This window comes from Bos javanicus, chromosome 6, assembly GCF_032452875.1.
Source record: "Bos javanicus breed banteng chromosome 6, ARS-OSU_banteng_1.0, whole genome shotgun sequence".
NCBI classification, from domain to species: Eukaryota; Metazoa; Chordata; class Mammalia; order Artiodactyla; family Bovidae; genus Bos; species Bos javanicus.
Genome location: NC_083873.1, coordinates 60,692,788 through 60,709,001, shown reverse-complemented (window position 1 = coordinate 60,709,001; position 16,214 = coordinate 60,692,788). Strand labels below are relative to the sequence as shown.

General features: G+C 40.5%; 1 protein-coding gene across 21 annotated transcripts in view; it reads right to left on the bottom strand.

Annotated features, from left to right (window-relative positions):
* Positions 1-16,214, bottom strand: part of LIMCH1 (LIM and calponin homology domains 1) — a 351,821-nt gene that overhangs the window by 203,865 nt on the left and 131,742 nt on the right. For all 21 annotated transcript variants that reach the window (XM_061420003.1, XM_061419994.1, XM_061419997.1 and 18 more), the window contains exon 2: positions 4,811-4,881. In XM_061420003.1, the coding sequence (XP_061275987.1) occupies positions 4,811-4,881 (71 nt within the window). The remainder of the gene's footprint in view (positions 1-4,810; positions 4,882-16,214) is intronic.

The window sequence follows — 16,214 nt, the reverse complement described above, 5'->3', positions numbered from 1 at the left end:
ATACAATGTGGTATTCATTTAACATTTCTAACAGCATGACACTTGTCACACGTTTGCGGCTTTGTCACACTTTGACCCTAGGCCTTTTATATAACGCTCCGGGGAGAGCTCACATCATTGGAGTATTTAACCTCCAAACTTCAACGACACACTTGGCAAAAACAACAGAGAAAGTTAGAGCAAAAATACATCTACAGTACTATAATTCTATTTGGCACCTGCACTTTATTTTATTCTTGCTTTTACTGTAAGTTATACATTTATGCATAAGGATACTATATCTGGGGATACATATGCAAAGGCAAGTGTATTGCATTTCACAGGCAGAGTAAAAGAGCTCCGGGGGTGATTCTGAAGCTACTCAATTTCCATCTTATATGTTGCCTGTAGGTGCCAGTCTTTTCCCTCTCCCATCTCTGTGGTCTTCAGGATATGCCTGCAGTACAGGAGACCCCGATTCGATTCCTAGGTCTGGAAGATCCCCTGGAGAAGGGATAGGCTACCTGCTCCAGTATTCTTGGGCTTCCCTTGTGGCTCAGCTGGTAAAGAATCCACTTGCAATGTGGGAGACCTGGGTTTGATCCCTGAGAAGGGAAAGGCTACCCACTTGAGTTTTCTGGCGTGGAGAATTTCATGGACTGTACAGTCCATGGGGTTGCAAAGAATTGGACATGACAAAGTGACTTTGACTTCACTACACTGTCCACTGACCACAGCCTCAGCTCTCTCATGTCCTCCTTTTCACTGGACTGGACTTCTTATCTTAAGAGGGACCACCAGGCCCTTGATGCTTACATGTTTCCAAGACTACTAACCCCAAACAGTCCTTCTTCTTCTGTTCAGCTGAGACCCGCCAGGCATCCTCTGTAATGCCCTCTCCCCATATTCTGGGTTTTCTGGCACCAATTCCATTCCCCCCACCTCCGCCCCCAACCTCTTGCTTTTCTCTCTCATTAAAATCCCAACTCTAGACACGGGACAGTGATTAAGAACAAAAGCAAAGGAATGAGACTTCTGAATTTAAATCTTTCTCATCTGGTATAACCGTGTGCCGTGCTTAGTCGCTTAGTCGTGTCTGACTCTTTGCAACCCCATGAACTGTCGTCTGCCAGGCTCCTCTGTCCATGGGATTTCCCAGAAAAGGATACTAGAGTGGGTTGCCATGCTCTCCTCTAGGGTGAAATCTTAGCCTAGTGATTTAGTCCACTGTGCCTCAGCTACCTGCTCTGTAAACTGGGTATCATAGTAGTTCTTGCGGGCCACAGGTAAATCTAGAACCAGGCTGGCAAGAGGAAAACCAGACCCAGGCCCCGAAGACACCTTTCCATTTGAGAAGAACTGTGAGGTTTAATTTTTCAGACTCACAAACCACCCACAAAATTTTTAGTGAACAGAGAGCATGGTGTCTCTCTATGTTAAAAGATTTGAAGCCAGTCCACCTTAGAAGAGCTGAACTGCTGGTTTTCAAAATTTGAAATTACAGCAGGTTCTCATATTTTCAAGGGTTGCTACCTGGGTGGTAGTGGTAAGTAGAACTGCTTAATCACCAGCATCCCCAGAACTCTCTCTGGTTCTAGAGAGTGGCACAGTCATGGGTATCCTCATCTACTCTCCAAAGACAGGCTGTATAGATCTATTATCTGAGAACCCTCACTTTCCTGAGACTCTCTAAACTGAGCCCCCTGACTTTCAAGCCCTACCATCAACCAGCTCCATGCCTGGAACGGGGCAAGTCCCCCTCCTTGCCAGACTGGTCTCTGCATACAAGTCCCAGAAAAATACACTTGCTAATCTCAGTCTGCAGCAGCCCAACACTTCTATTCAGATCATACCTAACCATGCCCCCACCCCTGACCAACAAGGAGAGGGGGGCCTTCTTCCTCCATTGTTACCAACGGTTAGGACATCCAGCCCTGAGTCCTACTTCTGTCTCTCGTTGGTCCGTAGGCCCTGCACTTAGAACTTTGTCTGCATCCTGTGTGTCTGGCTACTGCCTCAGCTTTCTCTCCAAGGCTCTGGCTGGGGCTGCACTCATGGTTTTTAGACCGCCACTGCAGTTCATTCCACAATCACACACTCTGCTCCAGAGCTGCCAGATGGAGTCCCATGGGGAAGCCTGACCCTAATCGTCAGACTCCTTCAAATCTACCAGTGGGTCTAATCCCCTGTGGTCAGAGAAGTTAGACAATAACTCGCTTGTCTTGGGTTTTCATCCTACCTACCCAGAGAGAAACATTTGTCCACATTCTCCATGTTGGCCATTTCCCTCAGCTCACCCCATAGGCTGTCAGCACTCAAAACCCTTTATTTATTTAAAGATGTTCCTGGCCATAATCTGTGCCTCTATGCTGTCTAACCATACTATTTCCCAACCATGGCTCAGATATAGTCTCCACCTCTCCACCTCTAAACAACCCTAACATTCATTAATGTGTTTGTAATGGGTCAATGGTTGGTGCCACTCCACACATGAGACTCCAACATCTAACTCAACATCTTCATCCAGGTAAGAAACAAAGTCCACGCATGCAGATGTCTCTGGGTCCAGAGTCTTGTCTTCAGGTGAGCCCAGCTAATCCAAAGGCAGGCAAGAGACATCACTCCATGACAGACTCGCTCACATGGTGGAGAGGTGGATGCCTGTAGGAACCTTTGGAGCTGATGTTAGGCAAACAAAAGCTGGTTCCAAAGACCCACTTCAACAGACTTCAGAGAGCATGATGCACATAAATTAGACTGGATTCTGGTGAATCTGTTAACATCAGGAGAGGGTCAAGCCTAGACTCATTGGAGAAGCAGGTGCTAGAACACAAGGGAAGTGTTTGGAGCCTGTTTGAGCTTGTCTCTGTGAGATGCTGAACTAATTGTGGTTTACTTAACGGATGAGCTCTGATTTAGACTTTATAAAAAGAAAAACACGTGGTAATGCAAGTTAAGTGTGAGAAGAAGGAAGAGACTCCACAGGAAGGAAGGTATAGAAACAACAATCAGAGGATATAAATTATTCTTCGAAGAAAGAAGAGCAGTGGAAGGCAGGAAATATCAACACCGACGTGAACTGTGTTGAAACCTACTGCATAATAAATCTACATTTGTATAGTAAATGTAATTTTTTAAAGCACTTTATCTACATTATCCTGTTGATATTTACAAAAAGCTTATGAAACATGCAAGAGCTGTAAAACTTTTACTACCCTTTTAAAGAGAAGCAAATGAGACGCAAGGAGATTAAATAATTTAAGGTGTGAAGAAAGGACTTGAATCTTTAATTCTCAGGCTCCAACACCCCTGCTCTGTTAACTGTATCACTGGGTCTCAAACAATATTCTCCAAGTCACCAAGAAAAGACTGCATTCTGTGTGATTCTATTTACATAAAGTTCAAGAGAAGGCAAGATAGATAATATGGTGATAGAAATCAGAACAGTGCTTTTGGCACCCCACTCCAGTACTCTTGCCTGGAAAATCCCATGGATGGAGGAGCCTGGTGGGCTGCAGTCCATGGGGTCGATAAGAGTCGGATACAACTGAGTGACTTCACTTTCACTTTTCACTTTCATGCATTGGAGAAGGAAATGGCAACCCATTCCAGTGTTCTTGCCTAGAGAATTCTAAGGACAGGGGAGCCTGGTGGGCTGCCGTCTATGGGGTCTCACAGAGTTGGACACGACTGAGGTGACTTAGCGGCATAGGCAGTTGAGATTGACTGGGAAGAGACATGAGAGAGCTTTCTGATCTCTATTTTGATCAGGGTGTAGGTTACATGCATGTACATGTACACTGTTCCCAAAACCCATAAGATTGTATATTTAGGAGTTCTGCATTTCATGCATATACATTTCAACTCAATAGAATAAAAATAAATATCCTAATCACAGAACCTATTAAATCAATTCAAAACTCTGAAATCTTGATTTGATATTTATGTTCATCCATCTCTAAGTATTAAGGCTACAGTTAATTTCATGTTTAGAAACACTACACAGAAAGTTCTTGACTACATCATCACAAGAGCACTCTATAACAAAGCCCAAATGCAAAGCATAAAAACTGAACACCACAGTTATTTTGTTAACAGCATGAATTAAATATAGTCAAAATACCTCAGGGAAGTAGGTCTACAGAGGAACATCACCTGGCAAGTTTCAAGAGATTGTCAGTAAATAGAAGCACTGCCTTTATTTGGCACAAACTGTTCTTGTTTGGAGGGAATAAGGAGGAGAAAAGCTGCTACTGTTACCACAATTTGGTCTCCATCCTTCCAATCACTTAGGCCCAAATTGCTACACTGTAGAAGTTGGTTGGAGCTGAGGAGCAGCTGTCAGATACTCCTTTATCTAGTCTGAAATTGTCATAGTCCCCACCACTCCCTATTACACCAATATGTTATATTTACTGCCTAAGAAGGCAATGGCACCCCACTCCAGTACTCTTGCCTGGAAAATCCCATGGACGGAGGAGCCTGGTAGGCTGCAGTCCATGGGGTCACTAAGAGTCGGACACGACTGAGTGACTTCACTTTCACTTTTCACTTTCATGCATTGGAGAAGGAAATGGCAACCCACTCCAGTGTTCTTGCCTGGAGAATCCCAGGGACGGGGGAGCCTGGTGAGCTGCCATCTATGGGGTCGCACAGAGTCGGACACAACTGAAGTGACTTAGCAGCAGCAGCAGCAGCAACCCACTTAAGTGATTTTTTTTTCCAGATTCAAACTGTGAATGCATTCAAACCTATAGAAGTTTTGCAGATAAACTGAACAGCAATAATGATTTTTCTTGAATAAAACCAACTGAATATAGGCTGTACTTACTCGCAGAGAAGGATTCCATTTTCTAATCCTGTCCGAAAATCTTTATCACCAAAACTTCTGCCGGTTACTTGCTGGAAAAGAAAAGCAGAGAATAATTTTTTTTTTCCTTTTTCAATCAGGAAGCTCAATGATTCTTTTTCAAGATATTTCAAGAGACTTTAAATAACTGGTGGCATTCCAGGAATGGGAAAAATCTGTTAGGTCTGAATTTCCTTTCCATGTGTAACTTTGCTTAGCTCAGCTAATCTTAAATAGACCATTTCTTTGAAGTTTTTTCTTATTCAAAACTTTAAAAATATCTGTTCCTCCTGATAAGGATATTACTTTGGCGGTTTGGCCATGATAAGTCAAGGTCACAGCCTCTTTCCTCTTCACCCAACCTACACTTTCAATAAAGCCTGCAGAAAGTACTACATAGGGATAAAGAATCCATTTGTTAAAACATTAAGAGGCAGAGAGGAGGATCCAGAACTTCTAACCTTGAGAGACTAACATCAAGACAGTATGAAAAAAGCCAATATCCATGCTAACATGGTGTGAAAAAGCAAAATAAAAGCTGGGAAAGAGTGAACCGTGTTGAGTACTGATGGCTTTTCTTGATGCCTCTGACACTCAGTAGCCCTTTGGTCTGGGCACCAAGGCATTCATTTTTTTACTCAGTAAATATTTACTGAGCATCTACAATATGCCAGGGAAATATGCATGCTGTAAATCCTAAAGCAACCTCTAAAATAGCAAAAATTTAAAACAAAGCTAATAAGTCAAGAAAGGAGATTAAATGGAATTATTTAAAAAAAAAATACCCTAACAATAATAAATAAAAAAGGGAAAGGGAATACAGAAAAGATGGAATAAATAGAAAACAAATATCAATATTATAGACTTAAACCTAACCATATCAATCAGAGCATTAAATGTAAATGGTGTAAACACCCCCAAGTAAAAGAAAGATTGCATTAATAAAGCAAGACCCAACTATGTGATGCCTACAAGTAACACACTTGAAATAGAAAGATGTGAATAGGTTAAAAAAGGGATAGAATAAGATATACCATGCTAACACTAATCAAAAGAAAGCAATAGTGGTTATATCAACTTCTAAAACAAAGAATGGGCTTCCCTGGTGGCTCAGAGGTTAAAGAGTCCACCTGCCAATGCAGGAGACGCAGGTTCGATCCCTGGGTCTGGAAGATCCCCTAGGGAAGGAAATGGCAACCCACTCCAGTATTCTTGCCTGGGAAATCCAATGGACAGAGGAGCCTGGTGGACTCCAGTCCATGGGGTCACAAAGAGTCAGACACAACTTAGCAACTAAATAACAACAGAATAAAGAATAATACCAGAACAGAGAAAGTCATTTTATAGGGACAAAATGTTTAGATCATCAGAGAGATAATTCTAAACATTTTTACACCAAATTAAAAAATAAAAAAGCTTCAAGATAGACACAAACCAAATCAGATAGATCTATAAGGAGAAATAAATAAAGTCACAACTAGAGTCAGGGATTTAATATCTGTCTTCAATAATTGATAGAATAAGCAGACAGGAAATCAATAAGGATATAGAAGGCTTAAACAACACTATCAACCAAATTGACTTAATTGACATTTCTAAAATATTCCACCCTACAACAGCAGAATAAACATTATTCCTCTTAAGTTCACAATAAACATGTATTGAAGTAGACCAAATTTTGTGTCAGAAAACAATTCCCCACAAACTTAAAATGAATTAATTAGAAATTAATAACAAACCTCTTTAACCCCAATATTTTAAACTAAGTAATACAATTCTAAACAACCTATCGTTCAAAGAAGAAATACAAAGAAATTAGAATGTATTTTGTAGTGAAAGAATATGGCAAAATAAAAAATGTATGGAAAGACTCTAAGGCAGTATATGGGGAAAATATATTTTAAAAAAGATCTCAAATCATTGACTTCTGCTCCTACCTCTTGAAAACTGAGCCCAAATTAAGTAGAAAAAAGGAAAAATTCTATCAAAGTTGAAATCAAGCAAGTAGAAAACCAAAAAGTAATAGAGGAAAAAATCAGTGAAATAAAAAGTTGGTTATTTGAGATCAACAAAATTGATAAAACTTTAGCTAATAAAATTGATAACCTTTGGTATTTAGCCAAAAAAGAAAGACACAAATTACCAACATCAGAAATGACATGATATCATTACAGATTCTATAGACACTAAAAGGATAACTAAGAAATATTATAAATCTGTGCCAATAAGTTCACCAACTTAGATGAATTGGATAAATACATTCTTTGACACAAACAACCCTAGACCAGTCCAAAAAAAAAAAAAAAATAAAATAACCCTCCCAAACAAAAATGCCAGGTCCAGAAGGCTTAACTGGTAAATTACAGCAAACACTTAAGAAAGAAGTAATGCAACTCTATATACACTCTTGGAGACAACTGAAAAGGAAATAATACTTTCCAATATGGGTGGCTCATAAACCATCTAAAAATTCCTATGTACTACTTAAAATTATTTTGCATGTGATGCACAGCCACTAAAAAATTTCAAGTAGAGTTGGTTTAATAGTCTAACGTCAGCCTGCTAATCAAGATGTAGTCTGAGTAAATTCAATTTCCTAGACTCCTAATTGTAAAAGAAAGAGTAGGCACCATGCATTTGGAGGAAGGTGCTCATTTCCACTTCTGTTCCTTCTCCTCTGCCTCCTTCCCCCATCTCCTGTGTCCATTAGGTCCCCGTATAACTGTGACACTGCTCTCCACTGGTCCAAATGCCATCCATTCTTCCAAGTCCAGGTTATTTAGTGTAGAGGCACCTGGACCTTTGTTAGGAGGGTCAACAGCTGAATAGACTCCAGAAATTCAACAAGGTTGTGCCACTGAAAAGTCCGGTCCTGAGACCAGTAGGGACAGCAGCATCTTCGTTTGGAATTACAGGCTCTCAGTTCTTCCCCTGTCTCCAAGACCTACTTAACAAGCATTTAAAAAACATCCCCATGTGACTCATATGTAAAGTAATTTTTACAAAGCCCTGACCTTGTATATTAAGTAAGTCCGAAGTTCATACTCAGAAATGGAGGACATCTCATTGGAATCAGGATTTTGGATGACCTGTCTCAATGACCCATCTTAGCAACATCTTTATGATGCATTTACAATGTCACACATTGCATATTTTAACAATAAAGACTATCAATTACCATTCTCTTTGTAATAGCATAAGCCATTGCTTTTTTTTTTTTTCAAAAAAGCAAAATAACTACCAAGAATCAGCCACCATTTCCAACAGACCATGAGCAGGGGAAATGAAAAGTGACTGCCAAACTCTTCACTAATCTCCCCACCTGGACCCTGACTGACAGGGGACTCTCAGTAACCTTGCAGACAAGGCACTGGCCAAGCCATCAGCCTGTGATCACTCTCCAAGGACACATAACAGTATGGGAAGATTAATAGAGCCCTTAAAAGATGGAGATCTGGGACATGTAGTGGGTGAGAAGAGAGCCCAGGTTCAGAAGCATTCAGGGGCTAAGAGGGGAAAAGAAGCATGCAATGTTAACAGTACTTTCCCACCCCACCAAATCTTGCTCTTCACACCTTGCTGATCCTCACTGACCTACCAATTAGTCCTTGCAACTCTACCCTTGCAGTTGTTCAGCTTAGTCATACGTGACCCCAATCTTTCATACCCAATCATACCCAGTAACAAACCCTGTTGATTCACCCTTCAGAATTTAGCCAGAATCCAACCATGTCTACCACCTTACTCTGAGTCATCATCATCTTACACCTCAATGAGAGTCTCAATTGGCTCACTGCTTCCATCCTTGCCTTCTTCCATCTATTCTCAACCCAGCAGCCAGAGTAATCCTGTCAAGTTAGGGCATGTCACTACTCCATTCAACCTCCACTCCATATTTCGCCATCTCACTCACAGTAAAAGCCAAAGTTTCTACAGTTTTCTCTGAAGGTATTCAACATGAAAACAAACAAAGGGGAGAAAAACCCTAAAAAGGGAGCATGGACGAAGCTATTGAACACTACCATTATTTTAAGGGTGGATATAATGAACTTGCATACATCTCCCTCATTCATGGGGGTCCTCAGAAGTACTTATGGTGACAATTACATCACCAACTAAGCCCAGTAAGCCTTTCAGTTCAGTTCAGTCGCTCAGTTGTGTCCAACTCTTTGCGACCCCATGAATCGCAGCACGCCAGGCCTCCCTGTCTATCACCAACTCCCGGAGTTCACTGAGACTCACGTCCATCGAGTCAGTGATACCATCCAGCCATCTCATCCTCTGTTGTCCCCTTCTCCTCCTGCCCCTAAACCCTCCCAGCATCAGAGTCTTTTCCAATGAGTCAACTCTTTGCATGAGGTGGCCAAAGTACTGGAGTTTCAGCTTTAGCATCATTCCTTCCAAAGAAATCCCAGGGCTGATCTCCTTCAGAATGGACTGGTTGGATCTCCTTGCAGTCCAAGAGACTCTCAAGAGTCTTTTCAGGAGAACCCAATGCCAGATTTTTCCCTACTTTATGGTTTAGAATTAATTCACTTTCATTACTAACCAAAATATTTGTTGGATGGACATGCTTTGTCAGACTGAAATAGTCTATGAATGGATAACATACCAAAACCTTGATACTTTTAGAGGATAAGAATCACTTTCTTCTACCAAAAGCAGAAGCAAGAGGATTTCGTGACATATCAGCACACTATTTTATGCAAGTAATTATTGGTAATAAGCTCATCTGTACTCAATTTCCTTCCCATACAACTAAAAGGTAATTACATCTCTGAGTTTGTCCATGTCAATGCTCTAAACCATTCAAATAACTAAAATTTGGAGGAGTTCAAAATAAACAGTCTAATACAGAAAACCACATGATTTTATAGTAACATTTTTATGATGTGTTTATAATTTAACACACTATATGTCATAAAGCCATATTTTGTTAGTTACTTTGTTTCCATCATTATTAAGCAGTTGCCACGAACAATCAAAGACTGCCGAGAATCAGTCTTTCATCTTGATCATTACCATTTATACAAATTGTATTACTGAAATATTAAATATTCAGGATTTTTGAAAGCAATCTGGTGGACAAACTGCAGTCCACTAATAAATTGCAGGTCTGATTTTAAATAAATGCTGAAAACCCTATTATGGTAATCTTAAGAAGAGATTCTATTGGCTGGCAAAGTAATGGTGCCTGAATTCAAGAAATGGGAGAAAAATACAAAATTTACTATATTTGGACTTAATCTTTGGAAGACAGGGACATTTTATCTAAATTATTGTACAAAAATAGGTTTGATTTCCTCCTACTAATGGTAAATGAAAATCACATCTCTTTAATTCACTGGAGATTATTTGCAGTTCATTATGCTCACTTCCCTTCTGAGAATATTTGACATATTTAACAAAAAGAGTATCTCATTTTAAACCTAAAAAAACAAAGCAGAATAGAATTGCTCTTATTTTTCACATTTACTGAGAAATAAATCCACTGCTATTTCTGTTACCTTAATAGGGTTGCTAGAAAAATCAAATAAAAATCCTATGGAAACTCTTTGTAAACCTTCTCAAGTCATTCTTATCTCAGCCAGAATTAGCAATCAACTGACAATCATCTACCAAATACCTACCTCACGCTAGATAATATAAGAGGTGTGAGTGAGATCAAAATAACAAGATTTGGACCCTATTCAGTAAGAAGCCACAGTCCACAAGGAAAGATAAAGCATTACAAAACAGTAGCTGGTATTAGAGGGAAAATATGGGCAAGAGCATGGAGCAAGCAATTAACACGAACTGCACAACTAAAGAAAATTATTTATGAAGTTATGAATGCTAATAGTTCACATTCAAATAGCAATTTCCTTAGGCTCTCTCTGTTTTAAATGTGTGCCACATATGAATTTCTTTAATCCTTATAATAGCCCTATGAGGTAGATCTGATTATTATCACTTCCATCTTAAAGTCAAGGAAACCTTCACACAGAGGTTAAGTAACTTGGCCAAGGACACAAAATTAGTAACCAGCAGAGCCAAGATTTAACCTCAGATAGTGCCTGCAGAGTTCACACTCCTACACACAGCTGATTCTGTACAGAGTCTCAGCAAAGAGAGGAACTCTGTCTGCCTGAGACAGTCCAGGAAAGCCTTTTAGGAGCTGGCACATGAGAAGGTCCCAGTGCAGGAGAAAGGATCCCTCAGAGGAAGGAGATGAATAGGGCATCCCAGGCAAACACAAAGACCTGTACAAAGGTTTATTTGAACAAAGAGGAAAAGTCCTGAGGGCTGAGACCAGGGGCAGGAAGGTAGGGAGGGGAGGGTGGTACGAGATGAGGTGCCACAATAGACATAGCCCAGGTGGTAAAGGACCTGCATGTCAGAACTATGGGTTGAACTTGAACCTGAAACAACAAAGGCATCCGAGAAGATGTGGGGAGGGAAAGGTACTCTGGCAGTCAGTCTCCCTACTTCCCACTAGTTCCCCATTCCTAAGGAGACAGTACAAGAGTGACCTCCTTGTGGACTCTCCCACCTGCATTTTACAGTTTATGACCTTGTTTGTTGAATCACAGTGAGGTTAAGACCATCTAGCCAGACTTTCCTTTAGGACCACCACCCCTCACCGCCCCCTCCACAACATTTCTTTATAGACCATATCTATTCATATCATCTTTTTCTGCCCTCTCAAAAGAAACAAATACACTTTCTCTTTCCTCTGTGAAAGATCTGAATCCCCTTTCTTCCTATCCATAGGTGCTACCTTTACCTGTCAGTCCACAGCATCTTTCATCTCTGTGCTAATAGCATAATGATTTCCCACTTCTCCTAAAACACCTAATTTAATGCAGCTTCATTTTTCCCCTTCCTTTCACTGTCCAAACCCCTACATGAGTATCCTGTTCCTATTACTCTTGTCATCATAGCTCATCCACCTGTCCTCTCTGAATTCACTGAGAATTCTTAAAGGGTTAAGAGAGGAAATCTGCAAATTTAACTGAGCTCCACTAGTACAAGCTAAATCATAAGGAGATTAATGAACTTCCGCCAACCCTCAGCTTCCCTACCTACAAAGTGATAATTATACCTCCTCCAAATGCATGAACAGTAAATGAATTACGTAAGAGTAGATAAATGAGTGTATGCCAAACCCTTCCCACAGTGCCTAATCCATAAAAAGAGTTCAAGAAACTTCATTGTCAATATTGGCCACAATATTGGAATCACCATAGATCTCATTTATGATTTCTCTCTTTCCAGTGCTTTTTTGCAGATCTTTCCTCCCTGATCTTAAATGATGCCATGCTTTACTGGTTCTCCTCTTAAATTCTAATATCACCATACTGTCTAATCCAACAGACATTGTCTCCTCTGATCTGAATCAAGGTCTCAGCATCATGGCAGTCAACCATTCCTTCCTTTTGAGATCACTTGCCTCTCCTAGGACTGCCCACTACCAGATACTCCTGATTTTCCTCCTGACTCTTTCAATAAACATTCCTTTCTCTGTTGCCTTAAGTCATTCTACTTCATTCATTTACTAAGTGTAAAACGTGGTTCTTTTTTTCCTTTCTTCACCTTTCCTTTGTTCTCTCTATAGCCACAAAAGCTTCTTTTCCCTGGGCAGCCCCAGGTCTTTAAATATCTCACATATGGTAACTCTTTCACTTTTATGAGCTTAAATATCTTGCCTCTAAGCATCTTGCATATGATAACACGTTTTTATGTGTAGCATTCACCCTTCTCCTCTAAAGCTCAGAATCAAATATCCAATTTCTTACTTAACATATCCACTTGGGTACGTAATAAATATTTCACACTTAACAAGACCAAAACAAAATTCATGACATCTGTCCTCTGATCCAACCTGTTCCACCTCTGGTTTCCTACATATCAATGAATGGCACCACTATTTCCCATCACCAGGAACTTACAGACACATTCAAACCATCAAGAAGAGCAATGTTTCTCTCTCCAAAATGCACTTGAGATCTATCCTTTACCCTCCATCTCTACACTACACACTAGCATAAGCCTCCATCACCTCTCAGCAAACAAACACCAGCTTCCTTTCTAGCCTTCCCACACAGCACCCAGAAATCTTCTTATAGATCAATCCCATGTGCCTTTTTTCTACACCAGAATAAGTCCAAGTTATATACATAAGCTCTTCATTTTAAAGATGAGAAAAAATAAAGTCCTGCAAATTAAATGACTTGCTCAAGGTCAGAAGCTAGCTATCAGTAAGGATGAAACTAGAACCATACCTCCCTTCACCCAGGCCAGGGCTTCACTACCCCACACCACTGCCTTCTGAAGGCATATATTCTAATGACAATGACATTGCTACACTCTCTTTAATAACAATAATGCCTGACATCTATTCAGCTTGGGTTGGCAACAAACCAGCACAGAAGTCCAGGCCTGAGGTTATTTAATCAACATTATCAGACTGTGATCCTCTCCAGCACTAGCTCTGAGTGTTTAATGTTGAGGATAATAAAATGCAATCTGCAGAACCCATTTATATTTTCATCATGTCATCAGAAACCCAGAAGGCACTGTTTATAGCCACAGATTGACAGACTCCACTAAAAAAATCTAATTAAGAATACAAGAAATGCTCCAAAGCACTCTGGGAGCATTAAATCCTCCGATCTCGCCATTGTGCGCTCTCAACACAGAAAATGGGTCAGTCCAGGAACATGTGAGTGGGTTTAGTAGTGAGTGTCTCTGCACATCCTCAGGCTGTTCTTACCTTCCAAGGAAACGGAACAGATACTGCAAAGAAAAACAAACAACCCAGGTGCTTTAACACAACAGAAAGGATTAGCAATCAAAATGAGAGCAAAGAAAGAGTCCTGAAAAACTATGGGCGAGTGGAGTGCTTCTGGGCTATCTGTGTTGTTTCCATTTCAAGGAGCAGAGACAAGCTTCAGCCACAGGGTGGTTTTTACCTGGGTATCAACATGCTCCTTAAATAAACACTTCAATTCTTGGCTAATTTTGACAGATCTGTATATGAAACTGCCATCTGGTCCTCAGCACAGGCAAATCTGTGTTTGGCAAGTCTTGTGTTAGTTGGTCAGTTGTGTCTGACTCTTTGTGACCCTGTGGACTGTAGCCCACCAGGCTCCTCTGTCCATTGAATTCTCCAGGTAAAAATGCAGGCAGATTCTTTACTGTCTGAGCCACCGGGGAAGGTCTGGGTCTCAAACTCAGGTCTGACAGTTTGGAGCTATGTGACACTGGGCACATGGCTCCATTTCCCTGAGCTTGCTCCATCATCTTTAAACAACTGTTGTAGAAATCTGTTTTACACAGTTGTTAGAAATCATGATTAGAAACCATCTAATAGGACATTTACTACTGACTGGAAGTTCTGGTACATTTTTTCCCCCTAAGGGATGAGAAAAAAATCCATGCTGGAGAGCATAAACCAGGTGGTTGCAATTTTTTTTCAGAAATCCTGCTCAAGAGAAAGTTGAGTATCGTTGAGGCAGACTTGCTGGTTCACAGATGGATCTGGGTTTGTGAGTGCTGGGTACAAAATCCCACAATGTGACCGATGCTTACAGACACCATTGGATTAAATGAGACCATGAGGAAACAACTGGGCAAATCCAGAAAAAATGACACATTAGATAAGAAAACCGACCCTCGAAAAGTCAACGTCTCGAAGAAGAGGGGAGAGTTGAGACTGAAGAAACATGACAACCAACTGTATGCATCTTAATGAAATTCTAGTTTAGAAAAAGATTTTTAGGTGATATTTTGGGCACAATTGGGGAAATCTGAGTATATATTAGTCATTTGACATTAGTCGTTTGGCATTATTTCACAGGATTAAGAGTGACAATGGCATGTTGGTTCTGTAGAACGCTCTTATACTTTGGAGAAGTGCACTAAAGGATTCAGAGGGAAAGGGGTCTGATGTCTACAATTTATTTTGAAAAGGCTGAAAAAATACTAGGAGGATGTATGAACTGTGTGTGTGTAAGAAGTAAATATAGGACCTCCCTGGTGGTCCACAGGTTAAGAATCCACCTGCCAATTCAGGGGTCACAGATGGGTTCCATCCCTGGTCCAGGAAGATCCTGCACGCTGCAGGGCAACTGAGCCCATGTGCCACATCTACTGAAGCCCACACACCCAAGAGCTCATGCTTTGTAACAAGAGAAACCACTGCAACGAGAAGCCTGCACCCCACAACTAGAGAGGAGCCCCTGCTCACCACAGCTAGAGAAAGCCCATGCAGTAACAAAGACCCAACGCGACCAAAAATAAATGAATAAATTACAAAATTATAAAAAAGGAGTAAATATAGAAAATGTTAACAATTACTGAAGCTGGGTAGTGGGTACATGGTCTCTTTAACCAAACAACTTTCCTTCCTTCCTTCTTTCCTTCCTTTCCCTCTCTCTCTCATGTTTCAAAATATTCATAATAAAATGTTATCTGGAGCTAGGGCTGAAAGCCATTCAGCAGTCCAAGGAAAGTACTCAAGTCAAAAACCTATCTGGTACCTCCTCGTTTGTTACCTGGAACACTTTTCCATATTTGTTTTCACTGATGACAGTCACTTATCAGTTCACTATCAGTCACTTCATATCTGTCCAATCCACTGCCTCACCTGCTCACTAACTCAGAAATGGTTCTTGCCAGTCTTCAAATCAACATGACGTTCGTACTGAGGATGGGAAGGAAGAGGGGTCAAGCCCCTGGGCTTCCTGATTTGGGGCAAAGAATGGAACTATAGGCTCTGCCAAGTACACACAGTCCTGTGACAGTTGTAGAGCTGTCTGAAGAACTGATCACTTTCACCACTTGATATTCTAATAACTGAATAATTTTTAGCTAAGAATCCAAAGTAACCACAAAGCTGTTGTGTTTCAACAGTACTTGGTATTTTAAAACACATCAAAGTCAAGTTAGCAAACTACTAGAATTCACCCAAACAAGTTATTCGATTACCAAAGGAAAATAAAACATGGTGAAATGCTCATTACGCAGACAGGATGATCACATTTCAAACAGCCTGTCCTTTTAAAAGTTGGCATGACCTGGGCAACACAACTATTAAAAAAAAAAAAAAGCAAGAAAGAATAAAATGAGAAAGTGACTTTCAGAAGGAAAGAAGGAATTACCAATGGGAGGGAGTCCAGGAGGGGCTTCCAGGGTGACAAAATTCTACTTCTTGATTTGGCTCTCCTTGATACAGTGATTCCAAGACTGTCCACTTCAATAACAAACAAAGCCATGAATTCATGAGGTTTTCTGTAATTGTGTTATACTTTACAATTACAAAGATTTTAAAGGGAGGACTGGGGATAGAGGTGCTGACCTCTACAGTGGCTCAATCTCTCTTTCTTTTTTTTCTTTTGTTAGA